The sequence below is a fragment of the Haliaeetus leucocephalus genome, unplaced genomic scaffold (genome assembly GCF_000737465.1).
Source record: "Haliaeetus leucocephalus isolate CR32 unplaced genomic scaffold, Haliaeetus_leucocephalus-4.0 Scaffold646, whole genome shotgun sequence".
NCBI classification, from domain to species: Eukaryota; Metazoa; Chordata; class Aves; order Accipitriformes; family Accipitridae; genus Haliaeetus; species Haliaeetus leucocephalus.
The window spans coordinates 2,816,318-2,842,841 of record NW_010973082.1 but is presented as its reverse complement, the minus strand read 5'-3'; the positions used below and the strand labels follow the sequence as shown (position 1 = coordinate 2,842,841).

General features: G+C 40.1%; 1 protein-coding gene across 1 annotated transcript in view; it reads left to right on the top strand.

The window, feature by feature from the left end:
* The window catches only part of CEP112 (centrosomal protein 112kDa), a 174,732-nt gene extending 148,454 nt beyond the window's left edge, over nucleotides 1-26,278 (top strand). Inside the window, exons 21-25 of the mRNA XM_010578736.1 lie at nucleotides 7,425-7,514; nucleotides 21,085-21,186; nucleotides 23,560-23,624; nucleotides 25,578-25,659; nucleotides 26,105-26,278. Of these exons, the coding sequence (XP_010577038.1) occupies nucleotides 7,425-7,514; nucleotides 21,085-21,186; nucleotides 23,560-23,624; nucleotides 25,578-25,659; nucleotides 26,105-26,278 (513 nt within the window). The remainder of the gene's footprint in view (nucleotides 1-7,424; nucleotides 7,515-21,084; nucleotides 21,187-23,559; nucleotides 23,625-25,577; nucleotides 25,660-26,104) is intronic.
* Nucleotides 26,279-26,524: the final 246 nt, after the last annotated feature.

Genomic DNA, 26,524 nt, shown 5'->3' with positions numbered 1-26,524 from the left:
CTAATGCTGATGATCCAGTCAAGAGCCAAAGCATATAATGTACTGTCAATCAGCCTCTTGCCTGTTAAGTTGCAAAAAATGAAAATAGTGTAGCGTTAGAGCCTACCACACTGGAAAAATATTTGCATATATGTTTCTTTTACGTTAAGTGACCTACTTAAAAAATTTTCACTACTACTAGAGAGACTTGATTTTGTTCCTAGAGTCAAATTATTCCCTTCCTTCCTGAACCCCTTTCTTTCTTCCCACAGTCCCTCAAGGGAAGAAATGGTTATACTTCACAACGGCATCTCCTACTGGCAAAGCTCAGAAGCAATATAGACTGGTGCAAAAAGGAGCTGCTTGGCTTGCGTGAATGGGCAAAGCCCATGGCTCGGGTGGTTTTGCAAGATCTCCACTCCCATTTTGAAATGTCAGCAAAGTGGGCCAGACTTCCAAATGTGCCCAGTATGTGGGAGTTCGCATTATTCCAAGTGGGAGTTGATGAATTCTGTGCCTTTGGAAATTACCCCTTTTATCTGATTCCTGACCAAAGAAACCTTTTTTTCATAACGATAGCAGAAAATGGACAACCAGCTCTTTTAGGCACACATTTAAAAAGGTATTACCATTTGCATTTTCATTCCACGTTGTAATTCACGTTCACTCTTCATGAAGTAGTGTTTAGTGGTTAAAATTATATATGAGGCATGAAGATTCCCAGATTTGCTGTTCTGTCATTGCATAGTAGGACACCGTGCAGATTGGTCTTTGCAGGACTCTCTACCACCCGTACGTAGTTGTTAGCAACTTCACCCAGGTAATGAAGTTAAACTGATAGTAAAAGGCTTAGGAGGTCAGTGGAAGGAAAGTGTCAGAGAGATGTAAAATATGGCTTAAGGTGTTTTACTTTCTCTTCCTGAGGAGCAATAAAGCATAAATTTTCTGTACAGTCATAATAGTAATTGTAATGTTACCTATAGGATGGAAGAATAATTTGTGTTATTAAACACCGTAACTATTTTCAGTATAAAATAATAGAGATATTTTCTTTTCTGTTGCAGTAATGTTGGCCCCTGCATATAGGTTGTGGAAAACTTTGTTTGCAAAAACAAAGCTATTGTTTTAACAAAAACCACAGAAATTTTGCCTTTCGTATTGAATCAGTAGCATAATGAGTAGTGGAGCAATAGTTCAACATCAAAGGAGACTTCTTGGATATATAGTGTGTTGCAACAACAGCGAAAAAGTTCCCACCAGAAAGGAATTTTGCCATATGTGAACGGCAAACATATGTATTAGGTTAAAACCATAAGATTTCCTTTGCTTTACACCAAAACCAAGAGAGAACTTAAGTACAGAGGTTTTCAAACAGTCGTGTGCTGGAATGCAGCACGGAGGCTGAGCAGCGTCCGAGGTTCGGAGCAGTGTCAGTGGAAAAAGGCTCTGTGAAAACCCAAAAAGCACTGAGGATGCACCAACAATTTGGCTCAAACATCAGTATTTAGCTTTTTAAAAATACACTTGTTTTGCTCTGACTCATGGCATTACGTCAGTGATCTTCCTAGATATATTTTCCCAATTTATTTATAGTAGTAATGAACCCAGACAAATTTACTTATCTCCATAAAATATTTTACTTTAAAATTAGTTAAGTTCTGAGATTAATTTTGATGGGATACTTGGCCTGCTTTCTTTGAATAGGAGTTGCATTTGACTCTGTAAATTATGAGAGCACCTAGCATAAAGGAGTTTTTGCCCAGACAGCACATACTTACAGCTTCATGGAGAGATAAAGGAACTCAAGATTGAATGTTTCTATGACAAAGTTTTAAAGCATCTCCATATATGTTTCTGGAACAAAATTTGCTTTAATTTTTGTTAACATTCACATGGATTTTCTTCAGAGTTCCAGAGCTAGGTTTTCTTCTCGTGAACGGGGAGAGAAAACACATCAGTGGATGTAATTTGAATTTAGAAGGCACTTAAAGAGGGGCCTGTATTCAGGATTATTGTTGGCACATGTTTTGAGGATGTAAAGTGGAAGCCTTCCTCTGTGGGCATTAGTAAGGAGATAATTAAAACTACAGTGGGTAATTATGGTAGCTTTTATTACTGCATCTTTCATTAACTAATTATATTAATTTGGTAATGTTTGAAAAATTCTTTGAAGATGAAGAGTGCTCACTATTACTACCTTTAGTTGTAGTATTATTCTCCACTGGTCATAAATATTGAGGTCTTTTCTTGATACAGATGCACATCCATGTGTGCAGAGTTGCTGGTACAGCCGAGAAGAATTACATATGTATATAAAAAAAAGACTCTGCCATTACCTGGCATAATCTGATCATGATGAGCAGGGACTTTCCTGCTGACACTTTTTGTTTCAAAGTGAAAATACATTGGGGGTTTTAACATTTTCTAGAAGATTTTCCTTTCCTTGTGAGTGTCACTTATTTGTTCAACCCTCAGTACCAGAGAGATAAATCATTGTGATCCCAGACTTGCCACTGATGTGATGGGGGCAGGAATCAAGCCCCGTCTACTCTCGGGAACACACATCAAATGTAGGAAATTATTTCAGGTTGGAGAAGCAAAACATCACACCTTTGTAAAGACAGTATCTTCACAGTAATAATCAATACCAAGTAATTAAAAATAATAATGATTTCTGTTTATGTAATTCTTCCAGAACTGAATTTTTTTTTCAGGGAATCCAACACTTCTTTTTAAAAATTTCCTGTGGGTAAAGGATAATCAAATCAGTTTTCATATATTAAAGACTAAATCCTTCATATATTCCCATTTCATACTTTTCTTGTGATTCTTAGAACTCTTTCTCTTACCAGCTTTCAGTTGATTTAGATTAAGCCCTGTAACTAATGCCAAAAATTTATTCCTGCCTTGAAAAGGGATTTTGTAATGCTGGCATCGTACCTTTTTGTCTCTCTATGGCTCCTTGTCAAAACTATATGCTTTACAAGTTGTTGGTTTTGTGTTTTTTTTTTTAAAAAAAAACCTTTTTTGCAGCCTCAGTCTGGCACCCAGAAGTCAGGCTGAATTCCTCCGGTCTCGTGCATCCTCCCAGCATCTCTGTGAGCCGCACAGGCCAAACTCCGCACTTATTCCACATGTGCTACTCAGTTGTCTCCAAAGTGCCCCAAGTTACTATGAGCAGAGTTGGGTTTGAAATAAACTTCATTAAACTTTTTGCTGATGATAATCAAGCCACAATAGAATAATAGAAAAAAAAAAAAGTGCCTACCCAGAAATGCAGTTCAGATGTTCCTTTCTCCTTTCATATCAGCCAGTACCCAAACATCTCACGTATCTCAGTGACAGTGATGGACTCGTCCACCAGCTCCACTCGACATCCCAAAATCTGACCGTAACGTTTCAGTGGCGTCTTCTCAAAGCCGTTACTTTTCTCTTCCATTCTTCTCATGTCTCTCAATGTTGTATGCCACCAAAATGTTTACAATATGATTTTATTTTAGGATCCTTTCCATTTTTATAAATAAATCAAATGAATGTTCCTTTTATACAGCTGTAATTCACCCACATTGTTGCAGTAGAGCTTATTATCTCATTTACATTTTTAAGTGCTTTTCAAAGTGTAGGATATCTGGGCTGGAAAGCAAAACATTTCATTTCTTTGTTCTCAGGCCAACACAAAGCACTTCCAAGGTCAGGTATGGTGTAGACTTTCAACAGCAAACATGTTTACATGGCATTTGAAAGCCAGTTTAACTGAAAAACCCCCCCCTGTCTTTATAATAGTGATGTAAGTCAACTTAGCAAAGCTGAGGGACAGGAATTAATTCTGTACCTGGAAAAATTTAACTAAATAAGTTAGTCTTTGTTTTCCGTTCAGGGAAAAAAGCCTCTGACACTTAAAAATTGGCCTGGTTTTTTAATTTTTTTTACCCCATTTTCTTCATCTCAGCAGTTATTAAACACAAGCTCTGTTACTCTTTGGGCAAAATCTGACACTTTGAAGCTGTAAAATCAAAACTGCATTTCTAAACAAAACAAACCCCATTGTTGAATTTTACAAAAGAGATGTTCTATGGTGTACCTGGGGTAAGTCGTCTGCTGTTTTTAAGAGTATTCTACATGACAAAAGCTTCTCTGTCAGATACAGAAAAAGATTTGAGGGTACTGAGTAGCTTCAGAAACAGCTATCAGCATTCAGGCTCTGGCCACTGCATATGAAGCTTTTTGACAATAGAGAGAATTTTCAGTGTGATCTTCAAAAGGGTGCATTATTCATGACATCCATCGTGATTCCTCCTAGAAAATTAAAATCATGGGCAACAAACTTGCTTACTTCTAATTACTATTTTCAGAGCTAATCATATGCAGGAATCTATAGCAACCATGAGATTTTGATGTTACTTTTTTTTTTTTTTGGCATGGCTTTGATCAAATACTGATCTTTTGGTTTTACTTTTTTGTCCTTGTGCTGATAGGAAAGCTGGAATACCCAAATGAACATTAATTACTCATGGAACATCCTTTATACACAAAACTAGATTCTACGAAGTGACTGGTAGGAGAGCTGGTATGCAACACAGCAATAGTCCAAAAATGGTCAAGTTACAGGTATTCATGATTGATCAGAGGAGTTAGTCTTTTTTTGTGCTGTCCCAATGCAAAATGTGCCACCAGCCAGTTATGATGTGATTGGAAAAGTCTGTAAACTCATACGGTATATTCTGGTTTGGACAATTGGTGAATGGATAAGTATAAGACTTGATAGTTTGCTACACTTATATGCTATAGTAAAAATACCTCATTTCTAAATTGTACTTGTTTAAGACATTGTCAGCTCTCATAATAAAAAAAAAAAAAGTGTGCTCCACGCTGGCAAGCGCTATCTAGAGTAGGCGGACCTAACAAAGACTGTGTTATCTGAATTTCCCAAATTAAATTACTTTAAGATACATTGCAAACCCTCAGATTTAAAGGAACCTCTCATTTTATGCTCTGCAAAATATGTTTGTCTGTTGTAAATAAGAAAAGTAAAAATGGAGAAATTAAGGAAGATGACAGTGGTGCACCAATTCTCTCCTTTGCCACCATGAGGTTGCTGTCTTTACCAGGAACAAGTTGAGATCCTGTTTTGTTTTCAAAAATTTGCCGATTTGTGTGATGGAGTGTGATATAAATCTGTTCTCTAAGACAAATATGTACATATATATACATTTGTACATCTACATGCTATCTCTTGACCATCTTCAAAGTCCTGTGAAAGAGTAAAACTTGCTCTTAAGCACAAGGGGGGAGTCCGGGTAGGATGACTGATGTGTAGCAAGGTTTTCTCCCTCCTTATTTTTCATCATGCCAAGCTATTTGGACTGTGTAAGCTGATCCCGTGGAAATAGCAGGAGAAGACAGGTCATACTTTGTAGTTTATCCAAAATGTTCCTGAGAGTCGTCCTGTACTGGTTATGTCTGGACACTTTGGAGTTACGGCAGGACTTTTGTCAAATTAATTGGGTCTTTGGTGACCTTTCTGATACGTGGAACAGCCCTGCTCCTTATCACATTTCTGTGTTGCATGACCTGATCATTTTAGTTTTTAAATCAAACTATGCTTGTTTGTGTTTTACCTCACAAAATTAGGTGTACAAAAAGAAAACAAAAATCCTACAATTCACACGTACATTTCATTATATTAATGCAAATTCCTGGTACTGCAAGACTTGTTGAGTATTGAAGACTGGTTATATATTCAAAGCCTGGATTTCAAAACTTCTCGGAAGCGGTGATAGCACAAAAGTCCCTGGGCAGATCTGAAGTTCATGCTTGGGTCTGGTTAAATTTTTTGGCATCAGAACATGTAATAGTTTTATAGCTATAAGACTTTAAAGTTAATGCCTGGCATCACTTCAAAACAATGTGCAAGATCTATCATAAGTAGTCCTCTTATCTTATCTCGATAGCAATTTTATCCTGTAAATGATTTGAGAGTACAGTATCTCAGTGCTGTGGAAAAGAGCAAGGGGGTTTTTCTGTTAAATCTTTACACTGCGAGTACTTTTAATGATCCTGGTTTATGTACGGGTGTTCTACTTGGAGGAAGCAAACGTGAACTGTATCGCATGTTCTGCAAAGCACACGAAGAGTCCGTGGACTCGGTGGTCTCTCCTTTCCAGGGCACTCTGCAGAAGGTCTCTGTGCAGCTCAGCTTTTTAAAAAGCAACACTGGAGGCATCTCTGGTGTCATTTATAGCGTATCTGCAGTGCAAGTCCCTTCCCAGGTCCAGTCCTGACTCTGTGCCACGCTTTTCAGCTGATGGGTAGCAATGCCCTGATTTCCTGGCATACAAAAGATAACTCAAAATATTCCCTTTCTGCTGCCGTAGCCGCCTCTGTGTTGATGTCAATCTAACATCCACATTGTGCACTTTGCTTCAAGTCAGCACTTGCGGTTAACAATGCCTTTATTCAAGCTGACAACATAACTAAGCTTTTAGTAAATGTGTAAGTAAATGTTAAGTGTGTATTCAAACATTCAACAATGACTAGGAAACTTTAAAAAAAAATCTTTGAAACTTTGTATTGTTTGTTTGGTGTGTATCTGTTAGAAATAACATAGACTATCAGTTCCTTGGGGCATGACTGTTCTTTTGTTAAGCATATAACAAAAAGATCAAGGCTCTGAGGGACTGCCGTAATAAAAATAAATATATAAGAAGAACAATAATGACAGAATAAATTTGTCAATGCATTTTATGAGCTTGGTTTAGAAGTGATTATTTCTGAACTAAATAAAGACTGGATAGTTGTGGTAAAGTGACATGATCATAATACTCTTTTTATTTATTGCCATTTATACTTCATTTGTAGATCACATGCTACACTTTACTATGGGGCGGGAGGGGAGCCCCTCATCTCGGCGAGCATCCCATTTCAATAATATGGAATAAATTTTCACTGCAAATTCCAGACATGGTTTTCCAGAGAGAGGATTATTCTTCTGGCTTAAAGGAAAAGTTATTGGTACACTGCAAAAGTGTTCCTAGGAAGCACAGGTCATACAAATAAGATGAAAACAAAAATCGGAGACAATTGCAAATGCAAATGCAATTGTTGCAATTGCAACATTTCCATTTCCCTTTCAATCTTTGAGGATATTTATTACATTTTTAGTACGAATTCTTGTAGCCTATAATAAGATGGAACTACTAAGACTTAACTACTCCTGTTCAATCCATGGTCGTACCTGTGCAGAAGAACTTGACTCAATAAGGGTGGCCAAACCGGGTCTGTCGCGTCTTAGCAACTCTCATGTATGGCTGGAAGCAACTGTAGCTGAAGAGCTGTACTGATACTGCACTGTTTTCTTAATCAGCTCATTGAACGACATTACCTATAAGGTTTTCTGCCATCCCATGCTTCTCATGCGTGTTTTGCATCCGTTGGTGTTGTTTCAGGCCTTACAAGATGAAGTGGAAAGTTACCGCAATCAGGCGCGGGCTGCAGAGAAGAAGCTGCAACGCTGGGAGCTGGAGACCCACGAACAGGTACTGGCTGCTGTCTCCCCTGTCCTTTTCCCTTGGGCAAGGAGGTTCAATGTTTAAAAATAATATCTTGCTTCAAAGCAAAAGCACATACTTCCCTGCAAAATTTTCAGCTAGCTTGCTTTTCTGTTTTTTTGGTAATAAAAGAGAATTAAACTGTCTGAACCCTACAGGCAAATACTTATCTCATGCTCTCTATTTCAAGTTGGTATTTCAACTATTCTAGCTGTTAAATGATGCATTTATTTTGAACTGACTATAGTGTTTTAATAGAGGTTTCTGAGACTATTCTAACCTGTTGTTTAATGGCTTGTCTGAAGAGAATTATAATTGGGCAAAAACTGAGCTAAAAATAATCTTTATTCCTCATCTTATGCATTCATTGTCCTAGCATGTTGTCTGTAAACAGTTCCATATGATTAATAGTGCTAAAATTATTCTGGATACTTTCAGTGAAATCAGAGATTTAGTGTGCTTCAAGCAAAATAGTGTATGTAGTTTACAGACTAGTGTTGAAACAGAAAGTCAATGATCTGCATTCGAACCAGATTAAATTGAAACATACAGGAAAATATACAGGTGGTGGATATCTGAATCACAGACGACTTTACAGGTTTCTAATACAAATTGGGTTTTGCAGCATTTGAGAACTTTGTTTGGTGCTGAGTAAACTTTATCCGTAACATATATCCTATATAAAGCATTTCTAAATCTATACCTGCAGGAATAGTAAGTTGGGGTGGTTGTAGAGGAGTAATAATCATTAATTTCAAATATTTTTTTCCCCAGTTGTTGTTGTCCTACTTGCACATGGGAGCTGTCATTCCCCCTGGGTGTTTATGTTCATGTATTTCCTCTCAGGAGAGTCAGTGATTAGCTGTTCTGCTCTCTTCCCCCTCTGCCTCCCAAATCCAGATGTTGGGCCAGGTTCACCCTTAGCTGCAATGCTTGCAGCATTGGAGGAATTCGGTGTAATGAGTGAGTTGGCCTACAAGCATTGCATTTTGGCTTGAAAGAGTGTCTGGAAAAGAAGGAGGAAAATTAGCTATTTGGTGCATGGTTGTCCCTCCTGGGGAACGGCACTGGCCTGCACACTATGAGAGTCCTCTTCCAAATCTCTCTTTTTTATTATGTTTTTCTTTAACCTTTGCCACTGGCATTTTGCTTTCTTCCTGACCCATTTTGAGAGAGGATCCAGAAGAAGAAACAAAAAATGACTTGTGAAATACAGAGGTAGAAGGCTAGATGTGCAGATTCACAGGATGGTCCCCCCTTTCTGCCTTCAGGGTTTTTTTTTACGTGAGCACCTGGTCTAAACTAACCTACAGCACTATGATGAAGGACTAGCTCAGCTGGTAATGTCCCATTCCCCCGTACAAATGGAACAGGAATGTTATTTAAATGACATTGCACCATCCAGCTTAGAGCTTTTCTTGCAATATGGTAATATGTTAGCAGACTTATGGTAACGCTCATATCTGAGTTTGTCAACGGTCTTGTCTCTGCCATTCATCTGTTGGGACTTTCTGAAGAACCTGGAGCCATCGAGGATGTTTTTGTTTAGGTGGCTTTGGTCTATTTTGCAGACAAACATTTTGGAAGTTGTTAGTGTGACTGGTTAATCCATTAGTTATGCTTATCTTTCCAGCAGAAAAATGCAAAAATGACAGCTCTGACATATTTCCAGTTATTATGTCTTGGCCAGGCTACCTGTAAACATGTTCATCAAGTATTAACAGTAGCTAACAACTCATCAGCTGATCAGGGAGTTGACATATTTAAGGCAGAAACTTAGAACTTGCTTTCCGCTTTTACCAAATATTGTCTGAATTGGAATTGCATAAAACATCAACATTTGCTCTGGTGCTATTACAAAGGCCACTTTCCTGAGCTCTTTCATGTCTATAAATAAGGAGGAGAGAGGGTTAAACAGCTTCTGGTTTTCATTAAAAGGAAAAATCTTGTGTTTTGATTCTATAACAACAACAAACAAATGAATGAGACATGAAAAAACATTTTGTTGTGCTTTTAATTAAAAATAAAAAGCTGTTTCTCGTTATGGCTTGTTGGGTGGTATCTTAGTGCTCCATGTTTGTCTTTTTTTCAGTGCAATGTCCTTATAACTCTTCGGTCTCTAAGAGTGACTGACAGATCCACAAAGCTTAACTCTTTGTTACAATAACCCTCTGGTGATTGCACAGAGTTAACCTTTCTTTATTATAATTATCTAGGGAGACAAAGACAAATTATCCTATAAATAAGGGGGGGAAATACGTTAGAAGGACTCTGATGGCAAGCCCTGAGCTGTCTGGAGGCGAGCGTGGTGCTGCAGTTGAAGATGAGCTGTTGTTTTTATGGAGCTTTTTCATTTCAATACTTGGTGTTCTTGTATGAACTTGTGTTTACTCCTGTTTACTTCGTCAATCCTCTTTGCTGCGTGAGTAGATGCAATCACGTTATATCTGTGTTGTTTCATCAGTGGTGCAGTATGGCAACGTTATCTGAATGATGAGTTCCAATCCCGATGAACGTACGTTTGTCAAAAGTGCCCGGAACTTCTCCCACTTTGACTAACCTAATTAATTTTATCTTTTCCATAAAGGTTGTCCTGTCTCTGCTAAGCATGGTTTTCTAGGACAATGGTCCATGTGTTCAGTAATGCCTCACTTCTAGATTGGAGTCTCAGAACTGTATCATCTTTCTTCATGTCATGATGCTGGATGTTTCCTTCAAAAATTAGATGTCCACCTTCTTGAGACATATGTAATGGTATTCATGGCAAGTGGCAAACCAGCAGTAAATAAAGTGTAACTCACACTTAATATATAGTTTTTTGTATGTAGGGGTTTTGATATATAGTCCCAAGACAGTTGAAGCAGTCTGGGAAGGTTCCAAGGAAATTTGGGTGTGTCCAAACATTTTCCTTGCAAAGCAATGTTGAAGGTTCTTGTATCTCAGTGCTGCGTAACTCTGGGAACCGGCTTCCCATCAACTAATCCCATTTAGGTTATGTTCCTGTATCGTATACTCTTGTAGTGCATCACTTGGTTGTCTCTGATACATGCCTAGATCTAATGTAAGACAAGATTTCTGATAGAAAGACCTTTCGTTCTACTAAAAATGTTTCTCTTTCTTGAGTCATATGGCTTTGTGCAGTTGTCAGTCATAGTTAAAAAATCTAAATTGTTCATACAGCAGACTTTACATCCTGTGAATGTGTAATTAAAAATGACACACATCACTGAGAGCCCAAGCGTGTGCCTGGAATTTAGGCACGTGCAACAGATTTTGCTGAATGGGGGCCTGTATAAAAGTTAATGGTAGTGATCATCTTGCTTTATTACCTAGATTTCTTTAGAATACCTCATTCCATTTCATTTCATATTCCTTTTTGTAAGCATAATCACCCAACACAGTATACTAAAAAGCTCCAAGAATCTCTCTTTCAAGAATTACATGAATTTCCCCCCCCCCCCCAGAAAAAGCCCCCGTTCTTTTCTTTTTTTTTTCTGATATTTTTAACTACAGGGGTGGATTGAGTACAATGTAAAATTTCTAACTGGGGATAATAGAGGGAAAAGTGTTCCTCATGTTCACAAACAACTGAAGTACCAACACTACAGATACTCAAACCACAGGAATACTCCTCCAAGCAGTCAAGTCACAAATAGAGTCTTAAAGGAGAGAGATTCTCTGAAGACAGAAAATCAATTATGTTCAATTCATGAATATTACTGAGGAAATGAAGGAGAATACCAATGTAGACTTCCAGCCCTTTAATTTCTTTTTTCTCAAATAGATTATAAAGAGGGGAGAAAGGAGTTATCTGAGTAAGGATATTGTAGAAGTATTTGGAATAAAATGGAACAGCTTAGTTTGCTAAGTGGATTTCACTCATGTTCAAATGAAAAAAGAAGTGATAACTGTAAAAGCTATGATTCAAAAACATTCAGCAAGTTTTCATTTTTAATGTTTATTATTCTGACTTGCTCAATTTTTTATGACTGCTGGATATTTACCACATTCAGCCTAACTTACTGTTTCCATGCCAACTAAATATATTTGTTCTCAGACGAATGCTGTGATGCATCATCCTGAAATTTTAGTTGCTGTGTAGCACAGAGAACTTCTAACATTTGCCACACCTTCTCCTTGATGGGAACAGTGCTACTGCCTGCAGATTTGTGGAGCTGGGAGTAAAGAATCAGTAAGACAGAGATGAGCGACATGTGCCTGTTTCCAGGGTATGGTCCCAAATAGGTCTTAATACAACGACGACTGGAGGATTTGAGGAATATTAATGTCCCTTTAGTTTAGGGCTTTTGGTCCGTGTTTCTTTTCAGACTCATTTTTAAAGGTATCGTGGAGTTTTAAACGCAATCAGATAAATTCACAGAAAATCTTTGCCCTCACTTCCATCACCCTGCCCTGCTATATATGCTCTGGAAAAAGCACATGGAAGCGGTGGACTTTCCTCTGTCTGGAGGTGGGTGAACCACCGCAGGAAGGTTGCTGCAAACCCAACCTCTCTCCTGCTGCAGGTGCCCCAGGTAACCACGACAGCCAGGCAGAGCTTCTGGGGCCCCTGCCTTCAATTTCCAGACTTTCTCAGAGGGTTGTCTTTCTCAGGACGTGTTAGAGTCATCTAAAATCAGGCTAGAAAGCTCTAGGGTAGGCATTTAAAAAGGAAAGCTTTGCTTTGTGGCCGGCTGCAGGTGAGGAGGATTTAGGCAGCCTTTGGTTTGCAGAGCCGAGGAGCACTTTGGAAACTGAGAAACAAACAGTTGGCGCGCGCTGGAGGCAGTGATGAAATTCTGCCATTTGCTCTGGTTGCTTCAACCCACGTCGCTGAAACGCTTCCAGAAATTTTCCCCCAGAGACCCATTTCTGCTCCCACAGAAATGGGAAGCCGAGTCTGGATTTGAATGATCTTAACCGCAGAAGTGATTCACAGAGAGCAGCCCTTGCGCTGTCACTGCCTGCGGACCGGGCGATTAACCCCTTGGGCGGGCAGCGCTGGCCCCAGGGCTCAGCAGGCTCTGGGGAGATGGGGAAGAGAGGGAGAGTCGGAAAGAAGTTTCCACCGTGACTTTCAAGAACGGCAACACCCGATCTTGTCACGTTAGAATAGTTCCTGCAGTTTCTCTATGCCACCAGCACGGACCGCAGAGGCTGTATTTGAAGAGCGCTTGTTTTTTCTGCAGTTGTGCGAGGGTGAGGAGGGTCCTTCTCCTGTCCATCCATTGCTCTGCCGACCCCCCAAGCCCTGGGGTCAGGAGGGTACTCTCTACTTCAGCTGCTTTCCTCCCGTAAAGCATTTCATATATGTATATATATTGATAAAAGTGTAGGAGACAAACATCCCCCAGCTGGCAGCTGAAAATCTGCTGGTTCAATGTCTGCAGACAGCACAATAGAAAATTCCCTTTCTAACTCCTTACGGTGAACAAATTTCAAGTTTAAAACATTTTTATTGAAAAGAAGATGCTGGAGAGCCACATACAAGTGGTGAGGAATCTGACGTGAGTCGGAGCACACTGGCCAGGCTGTTTGGCGTACACAGACCAAAGCATCCATTTCTCAGTATGATATTCTCTTTTCAGATTTCCCAATCGAGGCTGATGGGGAAAAATCAGACTGATTCTGGTTATATCTCTCTAAGGGACCTTTCATGCATATAGGTCCCCCTATAGGTGTATGGCAATGTTGACTTAGGTACCGTAAAATGACCACTGACATTATGTGGAGCCCAATTCTACCACTTTTGCATTGGTTAGTGTCTACCATACATGCAATTCCATTAATATATTCATTAATCACGTTGATACAAACGTGCCCCCCAATTTTTAATTAAGACTGTTACAATAAATCATAACTTTGCATTTGACATTTTATAATTTGTGTAGCATTTTGTTTAACAGCCTACTATGGAAGGAATGCAGAATTAAATCGAAAATAGTAAATTATACTGTATAGCATGAAGTTTCAGATTAGCAGAAGGAGGGAGAAGCTGAGATTCAAGCACAGAAAAACAGATTTGCAGGTGGGATTTGAAAGGAGCTGGAAATCAATGGAGTTGAAAGTTCCCGGGAGCTCCATATGGCAGGAACTGCGGGAGAGAAGGCTCTCCCTAACTCTGCAACTGTCAAAGGGAAAAGAGGTAGATGATGATGATGTACGCGTGGAAGTCAATGATCAAATGTTAGCTTTGGTAATCAGACACAACTGGAAAATACACAAATATATATCTACTTCATAGAACAGAATGAATTACCGGAACGAAGTGGCCAGCTGGAGTAAGACAGTGAAACAGAAACTACAGAACAAATAGTTAAAAGGAAAAAGAGAATTTTTACCAAAAAGGAATAGAAGCATATGCCGACATGCAGGAATTAGAGAGTATTTAAAAATGTCAGTTTTCTAGCTCTTCGTCTTAAATGGTAGTGAATGAGAAAGAGATCTTTCTTTTAAGAGAGCAGCACATCATTTGAGAGCATCTGTGGTTTGCTTGCATATTATCAATTAAGGGAATTTTGTTCTTTCAGAAGTGTTTAAAGTAGGACTACAAGGGACAATGATGCTGGTATTTAATGCAGGGAATTAAAAAAAAAGAAGAAATGGGAATGCATGGAGGAGCCAGTCGGATGACAGAAGAGAAGAGCAGAGACACTTCATCTCCAGTGTGGGCTCTCAGCGATGAGTGCTCAATTAGTGAGCTGTCCCATCGATTTCTTCTAGGTGACGAGGTGCCTGGATGGAGCTAAAAAGGACTGGAGAAGGCCAGCTTTGTGCTGATCTTTAACATGATTTAAATTCTAAAGTATTATTTTGATTGCGATTTAATCGGCACCAAACGCCATCCATCAGAAGTCCCTCAGGGAAGCGCAGCCACGGCTGTCTCCAGCACTACCCACCCTCACCCACCCATTCGTCACCCCGCTCAGTCCAAAGCTGAGCAGACTCTTACCAACCGCAATGCTTTCTAAACCTGACAGCTTGTTTTCCAGTCGAGATGCTGGTTAGATTTTGGTTCTTGAAAGAGGGGAAACGGTGATAGGAAAAGTAGCTTCTGATTATTATCTACAAAGATTTGCTTGTTCACACAGTCAGTGTGAAAATACTGAGCCTGATCCTGCGTGCTGCTGAGTTTTGTCAGCTCTCGCTGTCGTTAGCGAGCACTCAGCACCTCCGCGTATCACACACTGAAACCTTGACTTGCTGAACCACCCCGGGGTGGAAAGGATTATAGAGAAGGTAACACATGCTGGAATGTAAAACTGAAATGCATAAATACATTCCAGTGGTGGTGTCAAGGATGCTTATAGCTTTATTTCAGACTTAATTATCCGGATAGCATATTAGGAATCGACAGAGCCAGAAATGAACACCATGTGTTTTCAGCTCTGGCCTGGCAGCGCTGGTTAGTGGCCAGACTGGTTTGGGTTTTGTTCCTCCGGGTCAGGGGGTGTGAGCCGTGTCTCCGCGTCCCCTTCGCCTCGCGGAGGGGAGGACCCTCGTGGTGCAATAACGACCTCTCCGGCCGATGAAAGGACGGCATCGACAAGAGCTGAAGGAAATAGTGCTCGGGGACAAAGATGGCATCTGCGATGAGTCATTTGGAAGGAGGGGAAAAGAAGTCAGGGATCCTCCAAATCCCAGCTGGAACAATAGCGGAGCCCTGGAGAGGGGGAGGTTGAGAGAACAGCGTGAATTTTCTAGCCACAGCATTCCTGGTTGTTCTATGGTGTTGACAGTGAAGGCTTTTATTCCTCTCCAACTCGCGTAATCCCAAGAATGCCGTTCTTGCCATGTGCAGCCCACTGGTGTTTTTTTTAAAAAAGCTTTGCTCGCCTTCCCTTCCTTTGCAGCTATGAATTATATAGACTCGGCTTGCTTAACTACAAACAGAGGATTTTCCAGGTGGGAGATCTTGGTTAAGAAAAAAAAGATATCGAAGTACGAGCCACTGAAAGAATAAGGCCTCTTGGATGCAGGTTGGAAAAAAAAACCCACGACTTGGAGCAGAAAGCTCAGTGTGCAGCGAGCAGCTCGGCGTAACTGGAGGTCCCCGCGGATTAGTGAAACAACAAGGCAAAAATGTTTTGGACGCTCAGATGGTTTACTAGCTAAAGACAGAAAAACAAAGAGGACGGCTAAGCCACCAATTTATGTTTTATCGAAACTGTCAGAACAGAGGAGGTTCTCCAGCAGTATTTTTTCAGTGGAGAGCAACATGGTGTACACTTGACAAAATAACTTGCTCAGCTGATCTTGCTCAGTTACTGTTTTCAACTGAGCCAAATTCATGCAATTTATAGCATTCATTACTTCTCTTAAGAACTTGAGAACATTTGTATCAAATTGCATTCTATTTCTCTAAATCTGGAAGAGCAATATTTCAATGTACATTGCACAGTAAGAATAGCAATTCCCACTGCCTGAAATAAGAGAGTATGTGCACTAAAAAGCAGCGGATATTCGTATTTGATTATATTGTGAAATGACAAATGTTCAGACCTTGCTCTTCGTTGGAAAAAAGGAAACATTGTTTGATCCTTCATTAGGAAAAATTGTTTCAGAAGATTTCAAGCTCCAGTTAAATATTCTTTTACAAAAGAAACCTGAGAGATCTGAAATTTAAGGAAATTGCAGTTATAGACATTGCCCAGCGTCCCCCAGGCCAGCTGATGGAGGAAGGGGCCCATAAAGACTTGTAGCATTTTTCTGGGAGTAGGGCTACACTCACTTTATGTTTAGGAGTGCTGAGAAGCAAAGGAGTCGCTGCAATTAGGGAGAACACAAACATGCAGTGATTAATCATTACTTTGACATTCTTTGGGTTGTTGGTCGTTTTTTTGTTTTTTTGTTGATTGGGGATTTTTTTAATTGGGGTGGCATCGTAGTAATTTGTCCTTCGCTCGCCCTTTTCAAAATGCTTTCAGAAAATTACTTCAGCAGTCTTCACACCACCTGAATGAAGTTGACCTTTGCAATATTATTCTTATTATTATCCTCATTTAGAAGAATGAGACTTTAGTCTGAGATTAAATGATTTGCCTAAGGCTGAAGGAGTTATTTTTACCTTTTTGGTACCCTAACCTGTCTTTAGATTTATTACAGCAGATCCTTCGTGTCTTCTTTCAGAGATGTGTATTGCAGAACAGATGCATAACCTTTTGAAAGAGATTCCTCTTTTAAACAGCATTATAACATACCATTGTTTAAATAATACAGGAAAGGATTTGAGAGACACAGGAAATCACTTTTCTCATCTTACTCCCCCTGAAACGTGGAGAAAATTTGATAATTAAATTATCCTAATTATGCCTTTTGGTCACTATCCTAGTGTTTCCTGGCACAGCTGGAATTATTATCCTTCACAAATATTATAAACAGGCAGAAATTAAGATACTAAAAAAACCACAACACCTTAGTTAAGTGAACTGCCTTTTGATTCTTATCTGACATAAACAAAATGTTAACTTCATGCCCTTCGAGACAAGATTTATTTTTTTTTAAAGGAACTTGAACAACTCTTCTGTGGTCCCTTCATTTGCTTTGGCAACGTGTACTTCAGAGGTTCTTTTGCATTTTCATTATGCTTCTCCGGTCCAAATAAAGTAATTTACAGTTGGGAGATCTGGAGAAGATTGCATTTGTTTGGGTTTTTTTTATTTTTTTTTTAATGAGACAGGGATTTTGCACCAGGGCCAGTGTGTTCTGGATGATAAACTCAGCATCACAGACCCCTCAGAAGTAAGAAGGGGAGACCTGGCTATCAGGAACCTGAATAAGATATAGCATGATTATGGCTGTATAGCAAAGCGTAGAAGAGAAGCAGAATATCCTCTTCTTTGCAGGCTGTTCTTAGCACATGGACTAAAATGCATCTGGTCATCCTGAAGGTACTGTATTTCTCCTGGATGTGCTGAAGTTGTTTCTTTCAAAAAGGAAGGAGAGTGACTACAGTGCAGCTCCGTCCCAATGGGACTTGTTCCTGACCGGTGCCGTGCTCCCATCTGCTTCTAACCCAGCCCCACAAACATCCCTCTGAAGCTTTTAGAAATAATGAGCTGCTGCAAAACTGAATTCTGCCACCTGAAAACTCCTTGAAGAAGTAAAATTGAAACTCATCTTACGCTACTGAAAAGCGTTGGGCCAGGCCTGACCACTTGGTTTGGAAAGCTCAGGTTTGGATATTTTTCTTTTGGGCATCAAAGCCAACTTTTATCTCTTTGGAGAATGGTCAATGCCCAACTGTGACAAGATCTCATTGTAGTCTGTGAAATTATAACTTCCCTGCTTTTTGCATCACTTTGTAGAATATTTGTCTCTTTTTTTCTAATTTATCGTGTGACTAAGCATACGTGAGCTATGTGTGGCAACTTCAGCTTTCAGTTGTTTCTACTGACACCAAAGATGATTGATGGCAAAACTTTAAACCTCATATGTTAGCCACCAACCTGAATAAACAAAGACCAGTGTGGCAGCTTAATATTAAAAGCTATAAAACCTTCCTGGGGGTTCATGGATTAAATCAACTCACCAAAATGAATTTTCAAAAAAAGCTTTCTCAGGACTGAAGAAAAACGAACACAACAGTAAATGAAATAGAGCTATCCTCATCCAGCAGACTAAAGCCCTCCTGAGGGCTGAAGAATTGCAATTTTAAACATCTCTCAAGAGTGCAAGAGGAGCCACAGTATTTGTGGATCCTAGGGAGGCAGCTTGAGGCTATAAAAGAACAAAAAAGCCTTTAAGGCACAAAAAAAAAAAAAAAAATCCCTGCAGACATAGCTTTCATTGGTCAAAAATAAGTGTTAAAAATAAAAACCTTCCCCCATTAAAATTAGTATACATTAGCCCACTGTATGTTATTTTTCAGTTATAAGAAGTGATTTAGATTTTTGCCATGCACTATTTTAATCTCTTGGGTCAATAAACCTTGATAGTAACTTCAGCCAAAAATATCAGCATGTTGTTTATCATAATATGACAGGAAACAGCTGGGATCTTGTTTTCATCTTATTGTGATGCAATTATTAGTGAGCACAGTTGAAAGTAACATATTTTGTCTTAGCAAGCAAACAAATTGCAGTTGTATCCCAAAGAACAGTTTTCACTGCAAAAAAAGTGCATGTCTTCCACTGCAATAGAGTAAGAAATCAGGCCCAAGCAATACTTCAGCTACCAGGGCTTGTTTCTCATTTTCTTTCTCCATTTTTGGCCGACCCAGTAATATATATCCATACTTTAAAGCACAGAACATATTTCTTCCTGACTTTCCAAGAAACACCTTTGTCAAAAGGCAACAATCCCCTTGCTGCTCTGCAGAGTTAATAGCAAACATTAACAGGCATTGTGAAAGCATGTATTTAGAGGACACTTGCAGATTAAACTATTAAAACCAGTGAGGGGTTGAAAGAAGACTGTTGCACAATTAGAACATTATTATTTCACTCACAGGGCTGTATTAAAATTTTTGTTGCATCTACTGAGAATGAAACTTTCTTGGCTTTCCTCTAGGGAAAATTGTAATAAGGGGCTCTTTCTCTGTGCCTGGCACCTGAGGAAGGCAGTGTGAGTCGTAGGTGCTCTGTAGGCATGGCTAGATCGTGGTGTAAGGAGTTATATCGGAGTCCAGGCTCAGCTCCTGACACCTGCATCACCTGTAAATGCAGAGCTTGAGTGCGAGCCAGGCCCCTGCGATGGAGTTCCTGAGCTGGTTGGGTCACCCCAATATATTGGCAAGGTGATCATCCAGATCCTCTTACTCCTGAAATAGATCTTTATTATTCAAAATGCAGGAAATGAAAGCATTTTGCTGTTCTAGCTGCCTCTTCCTGCTCCCGTCTCACCAAGAACAAATGGAACATGTTGAATTAACTGAAATATATGTTTCTGCTCTATCAAGGTCCCCACCCAAATGAGCTGTTGGCTCAGAAAATATTTATCCTGGCAAGGCACCTATGCATAACTTTGTAAGCCTTTATAGAAATAGTAGCGTAGATTTATCGGCGTAACTTTCAAAAACATAAATTTTGATCACTGGCTTATATACAAGGAGAGTTCAAACAAGGTTTCCTGTCTCACCATTTTTTTTTCTTTAGATTTGCATAGTGGCATCACTTACTTGCAATTCACAAGGAAAGCGCCTAATTGCCTCTTTGCATAGAGATTTGGAGATTTCTTCTGCATGTCGGAATGGCTCATAGACAGAATTTCCCTAAAGTGTCATCAGATTGTTTTATTCCTTTTGTATTGATAATTGTATTATGCATAATGCATATTTTGGCATGACCTGCTTTTTCCGTACGATGGTAATTGGCACATCTTGCAGTGAACTTTGTGTTTGGTTCTCACGTGCGTAAGCATGTGCGCTCCTTGCAAGCTGGGAGCTGGAAGTTGTAACTCGTGCCTTCTTCAGATGTAAGACTGAGGTTTTGATTTGTGGTTGCAATGGTAGATTTAAGCAATTTGGTAACTAAAACAAAATTAGCACAAAATGGCGTTGGTGTGTAAATCATTGGGAAAAAGATTCAATTTGGAAGTTTAAAGATATTTTATAAGTTAATCTGATATTGAATCCCTTTTATCCTTTATTTACATATTCAGCTGCTAATCCAGAAAAACACCTAAGTACTTGCTTAATTTGAATTAAGCGGTTAATCCTATTGGAAGTTAAGTACAGATGTGAGGCCCTGATTCAGCCAAGTAATAAACTGTGTGAGCATTCCTGCACAACTCGATGGACAGAGCTGAACCAGGGTCTCCATATTTTTCCTGGGTCAAGATTCGGGAAATACCACCACACTGGAGAGATATGAAACGCAATCCTTCCAGCTGATCTGTCTTCACGTAACACTGCTTTGTAACTGTACTGTTGACTCAGCATCTGTTGAGTAAGGTGATGGACTAAAATCTCCTCCTCTAGGTGTAACCGGTTTGGTGTGAACATCCAACCTTGTAACATGTCTAAGATGCTCAAACCTATTTGTTGAAAGTCCCATAGCCTCAATGAAGTTGAGGAAGACACAAAGTGCAATGAAAAATAGTTGCATGATGAATTAAAAAAAGTCCTTAAAAGCACCCAGAAGTTGAGAAGTTTTGTAAAAAAGTCTTGGGAAACAGTAATTCACTTGTCTAAGGGAGTAAGGGGCAGATATCAGTCTCCTGACCTGGCTCAGATCCCACCAAAGACAAAAAGAAAACTTCTGACCATCAGTTGGCAAAATGTATGTCTGTATAAATGCTCTGTTGAGCTAGATTTAGGAATGATTATTGCTTCTTCAGACCATGTCCCAACAAATGCCTTACTCTTGCCCTTTAATGATTTTTTTCCTCCTCTCCATATATTCTTTATTCTTATGTTTTCTTTTCCCTTTCTTCCTCATTTTACCTCTTTTACTCTTTACAGGTCTTTGCCAATCTTTCTTCTCTCTCCTTCCCTTTCCCTTGATATCACAATTCTGCATTTACTTGGACTCCAATTTGGGCAAAAGAAGCAAAACAGTTACTCACCGGCTTCCAAGAGTAGCCATTTATATATAAATTTCTTTTTGTTCTGTTACAGATGACCCATGTACGACAAGAATATGAAACCACACTCAAAGGTTTGATGCCAGCATCTTTGAGACAGGAACTTGAAGACACTATTGCATCTTTAAAATCTCAGGTAAATTCTTATTATTCATCTTCAACTTTTTAGACTGGATAAAACCCATGTCTTCTAGACAATATAATTTGACTATCTAAAATTTGGCCAAAAGTACTGAGTAAGTCTCAAAACTGAATTATGGCAGCACTCACATGCTTCTCACTCAGTCATCTTTCACAAGGCTTTTCTCTAGTTTCCTCACCTTGAAAGCTACCATGTTCTATCTTTTGATCCCAGATTTTGCTTCAGTTGGCAGTTGAAAGTAGAAATTATGCTGTATTCAGTATTTGGGTTTTTTTCTCAACCTTTCAAATATAGCACACAGTTATCTCTCATCTTCCTTACCCTGTTTCTCCTGAAGGAATCATTTAAAGGGTTCATATAAAGGGTACAGAAGAGAATTAGAATCATTTTGTTTTCTTTCCAGCCTATATAATAAAGCAAATGGGATATTTCTTTTTTAGATACTAGTCCAAATGATCATTGTGTTATTTCTACGTTTTCCTATATAAAGAGGCTTTAATATTCTGTAATGCTTTGTCTTTAATATTGCAAAAAACTAGCTCATCTAGAACAATGCAGAATCAATCTTATTTATATGAAATAGACTATTAAATTGGCTAATGGAAATACCAAAATGTCATTGTAAATAGGGAACTACTAGTCAATTGGGTGTGTTTCTTGTACATGGTTGCCGCAGAAGTTATTTGATGCTTTTCTATTCGGTATATTAGGAGCTGGAAGAAAACAAAATGTCATCATTGCCTGAACTCACATGAGGAATGATAAATAGCAGTAAAGAGGGGTGATCATAGATGTGGAATGATGGTAATCCAAAGAAAACACTGTCAGTGTTCACATATGGCCCAGTGCAGGACTGTGCATTTAAACGTGTTGGGAAGGACTGGGATCTGTCCTGGGCTGAAGGGAAGAAATGAGAGAAAGACAGGGCAGTGCTGGTGACTCAGAGCTGCCCATGAGCTCTGGGAAGAGCAAAAGCCCTGAGGACATGGCATACTAGTTTAGGCTTGATACCAGCACACGCCTTATACCAATTTTCGGGACCGTTTTTCAAGCAATTATAGACCTGCAAACTCTCCATTTCTCTTTCTTAGGCAATCTCTCTCCGTGGAGATGGTTGGTAATTTAATGTACTTGGGGTTTTCCCCCCCTTTTTTTTCTCTTTACAGTGCATAAGGGTTATTCTGTAGCATTTTTTGCTATGCATGAGATGCTTCCCCTGGCAAAGTGTGCCCTTAATAGAAGTAGGAAATTTTTATAGGGAAAACTTTCATATTCCTATATGCTAGCAGTGACACAACTTCAACACTATGGTTGTAAACACTCTGCTTACATATCAAGGGATACCTAATGGAAGTGATGCTCTCATTTAACTAGTAGTGGGAAATAAAGAGTTAAGGATCTACTGGGAAAATCTATTTCCAGTGGATCGTAAAAAGCTATTTTTAAAGTGTGGTTGACTATTAGCACTATCTGGTAGGAAGCGTAACTCTGGAGCTAATATAGGAATACCACACCTTTTAATGAGTTAAAAAAAAGTAGAATCTGATATCCACCTGCAGGGCTTCTGTAAGCAGCAGCAGCATTTCAAAAGAGTAGAAGTAACTACACACATTAAAACCTGGGTGCTATCCCAGAAATATATAGCTGCTGGCTGTATTTCCAGCGGTACGCTGTCGTCGCAGACCACTCAGTAAGCAGGGCTCTTTCTGAAGCACAGGTGTCCTGGTCTTCGAAAATCGTTGAAATTCCTGTTTGAAAACATCAGACAAGAAGGGCAGTGGAATCTCTGCACCTGTCAGGATTATTTATTGTTGGAGGAGGATGAAGAGGAGGGGCTGGGTAAAAGCACCGAGCAGTGATAAAAATAAACAAAAAGAAAGAAAATACTTGAGGCTTGGGCAAAGTTTTCTAGAAACGTTGCTAAGTATAAAGTACGCTGCCCAATTGTCTGCTCTTGGTGAGTGGTCCCAAAGTGGCCACAGTGTATTAATAAACATTAATTTTCATACACTTGAAGAACAGGTGAGTACCTTCATTGCAAGAGCAAAAGTGCAGGGATCAGAGCACAGGCATCATATGGGAGTTCAGAGTAGAACCGGCGCTCCCAAACCCATGCATAACCCGTACGGTACCACCAGCTGAGTTTAAAACCTGTTTTGACTCTGTTCCTAAAGGGGTGGACAGTGTGCAGCTGGAGCAGGGCCAGGGAAGCCAAGCTAACTACCTTCTATCAAGTAGTAATTCTAGTGTGCAGCTAAAGCGTTATTGCATTTTCTTTAGGCAGGATACACCAGAAAAACACCTTTTATGAAATGAGTGCAAATTTATTAATTTTGTACACCATTTTCACTGGGTTATATTTTACAGGTAAATATTCTGCAGAAAAGAGTCTCTGTCCTCCAGGAAGAGCTGAACACCTACCACACCAGAAGGTACGTGATTATCTTTGATCAATTTGTACCATTTCACACCTGTGGATCCCAGTTATTGAAGTTTTACAGCTTAATTAAAACACTCAAATATGGTTGCAGTTTTAAAAGATCCTTATTTTCAGTAAACAAGCGTCTGAGAATTTTCCCAGTGCTTAGTCAGTACTATTAGAGCAAGATTAGAGAACTTGCAGGTGCATTACAAGTCTGGGCTTTGCCTCGACGTTCGTGATGAGACAGTGGCTTGGTGCACAGCTGCAGCTCTGCGGTGATGCCACCCCCTTTTAAGATAGAAAACAATGATGCAATGCGTAATATTACAGATCACATCTTCAAAGTACCGGATCTTCATGAGCCTGAGCTTTTTTTCAGACGTTTACACCCTCCAATATAAATTATGGCAAGGGCTGCAGCAATAAAAAGCCTTGCTGTGCCTTTAGAGTAAGTGATTCACATGGAGAGGTGAGTAAAAGGAAACTTCCTAGGAAAGCCACTCCATCTTTTTTATATTTATAGACTTTGATGATACTTTCATATCTCACATGAGGGTTTCTGCAAATAAGAATGTGTGCTTGTAAAAATAGGGTAAAAATCTGTAAGATATTTAAACATCTGTAAAAATGTTAACAGTGTGAAAGTTGTCTGAAAATATTAATCCTAAACTATTTGTTAACGAGAATTAGCTAAAGCTAATTGGAAACTGAAAATGTCATAGAATCTTGGTAGTAAGTCCAGCGTGGGTAACTTTCTTAGATAAATATAAAGCTGTAACGTAGGCTCTAGACTCTCTCCAATAGCAGCAGTAGCGTTACCAAGGGATGAATTTGGTCTCAAGCTTATTCTGAATTAGTGGAATTCTGAATTAGTTAGGAAAACAGCTGTTTAAAAAGATGAATAGTCACGTAGCATTAGATCAGGCCAGGCCACAAATGTCGAAACCCTGGGGGTGGAAGGAGCCCCAGCCATATCCTGACGGAGAGGAAGGGCAGGGACAGAGCCAGCACGGCACAGAGCAGCTCCTCTCCCGGCAGGGCTGCCGCGGCGTTCGCTCACGGACTCGGAGAAGCTTTTGTGCTGCCTCTGTTCAGGGAAATCACCTTCCGGACCTGATCTTTTTTCCAAGACGACATTCACATTAAATTTTGTGTTCCCATTTACCGAAAAACTGGGGTTTGCCGCTTTCCCACACACGCGCGTGCCCGTGGCTGCGGACGTGATGTAGCTCCTCGGTGGCACGCTCCTCCGCGTGCTCCTGGACACCCGACGCAGCACCGGTTGCGGCCGTATCCAGGCCTGCTGCCGACCGGACCCAACCCTGGTTTCAGCCTGTTGTGTTTTTACAGTAAAAATAATCAGAGCTAACTAATGAGAACCTCTTCCTTTTCAGGTAGCTGCCGGAGCTGTTGGATTTCTTCGATTGCCAAACGGACTGCTTTGAATAGGTTTGAAGATTTGGCTCTTGTAAATTAAAATGCAAAGATCAGTGGCTGTTTTGTTAGCATGTAAAATGTAATGAAGTTCATGAAAACACATCCGTTGCTCATGACAGCATGTTTTTAGTTGTATCTTCCTTCCATTATTTTTTTATCATTATCTTATTACAGACTTATGCTTTCGATATACTGTGTGTTTGAGTCCGTGCTGAGCTTGCTTACTGAGCGAGTAGAGTTTCCTCTACTAATATTTTTGTTATTACTTCCTAGCACCATTCTTTTCACTTTTATACATGAAGAAAATCCCATTTTCTATTATTATTGTCCAAGATATTTTAACATATTTTGACATTGTTTTGTGTCCATGTTTTTACATAATATTAAAATATTATTATTTTGTACTCTTTTGTTTTGACATTATTGTCTTGCTTGGGCATCTCACTCACCTAAGTAGCCACAGTGCATATGAGAGTTTTTTTATGGCTTTGTTAACTGGGAAAATATTTTCATGCTGTGTTTCAAGGAAAAGACCTCGGAGCGAGAATGAAAACACCATGATGACAAATGTAGCTACCGTTGCCAGTTATATCTATCGTTGGGGTTGCGTATGCTGGTCACAGGAAAGTCCTTCGTCATTTACTGATAACACAGTTACGGGGCGTTATTGAAGAAGAGTTGTAACCGATACGGCCTTGATTCTGCGTGGGCGCGTGCAGGCTGTCTTGGATGACCCCGGTAAATCTAAGCAGATTCCCGAGGGTTTGCAGGGATGAGGTTTGAGCAGTGGTGGAAAGCCAAAGGACCCAAACAGGGAGTCGTCCTCGTAGCCGGCTCTGCCTCCCAGGCATAGGAAGGCTTCCTTATCTCTTGGCCATCCGCGAGCCGGAGTGTACATTCGTACATTCGTAATCTGTAAATTTAGATATGCCGGATACAAGAATAGCTTTTTTTTTTTTTTTCCTAGGCACCATCCTGCCGGCCGCGTTCGTATCAAAGCACAGTTAACGGTCTGAGTGCTTGAGAGGGGGCCAGAAATTCCTCTCTTCTCAGTCCCGCTGCGGCACTGACAGCGGCAGCAAGACCCCCCGTATCGCTGCTGACAGGGACGGCCACCTCTCCTCCCTCGCCCCAGCGCCACCGGCGCTCAACGTGCCACGCACCGGGCAGAATTCGGAGGGTTCTGACCGCTCGAGTGCCCGCGGCTGGACGCGGCTGTCCCGCTGAATCCCGGCTCGCCAGCTGCGCTCTTATCTCTCCGCCTGGCGTGGAGATCAATGAGGAGAAGCTTTGGCAGGCTGGGCTCCATCCCCCCCCACCTCCTGGCAGCACCGGCAGGGAGCTCCTTGCCAAATACAGGCTCCGACTTTGCTGGGTGCCTTGCCGATCGTCAGTCCGGTCTGGGCCTGGGCAGGTTTTCCACCTTCCTTGAATCAACAAGTGATTCTTCTAATTATAGATAAGGGGTTGTCA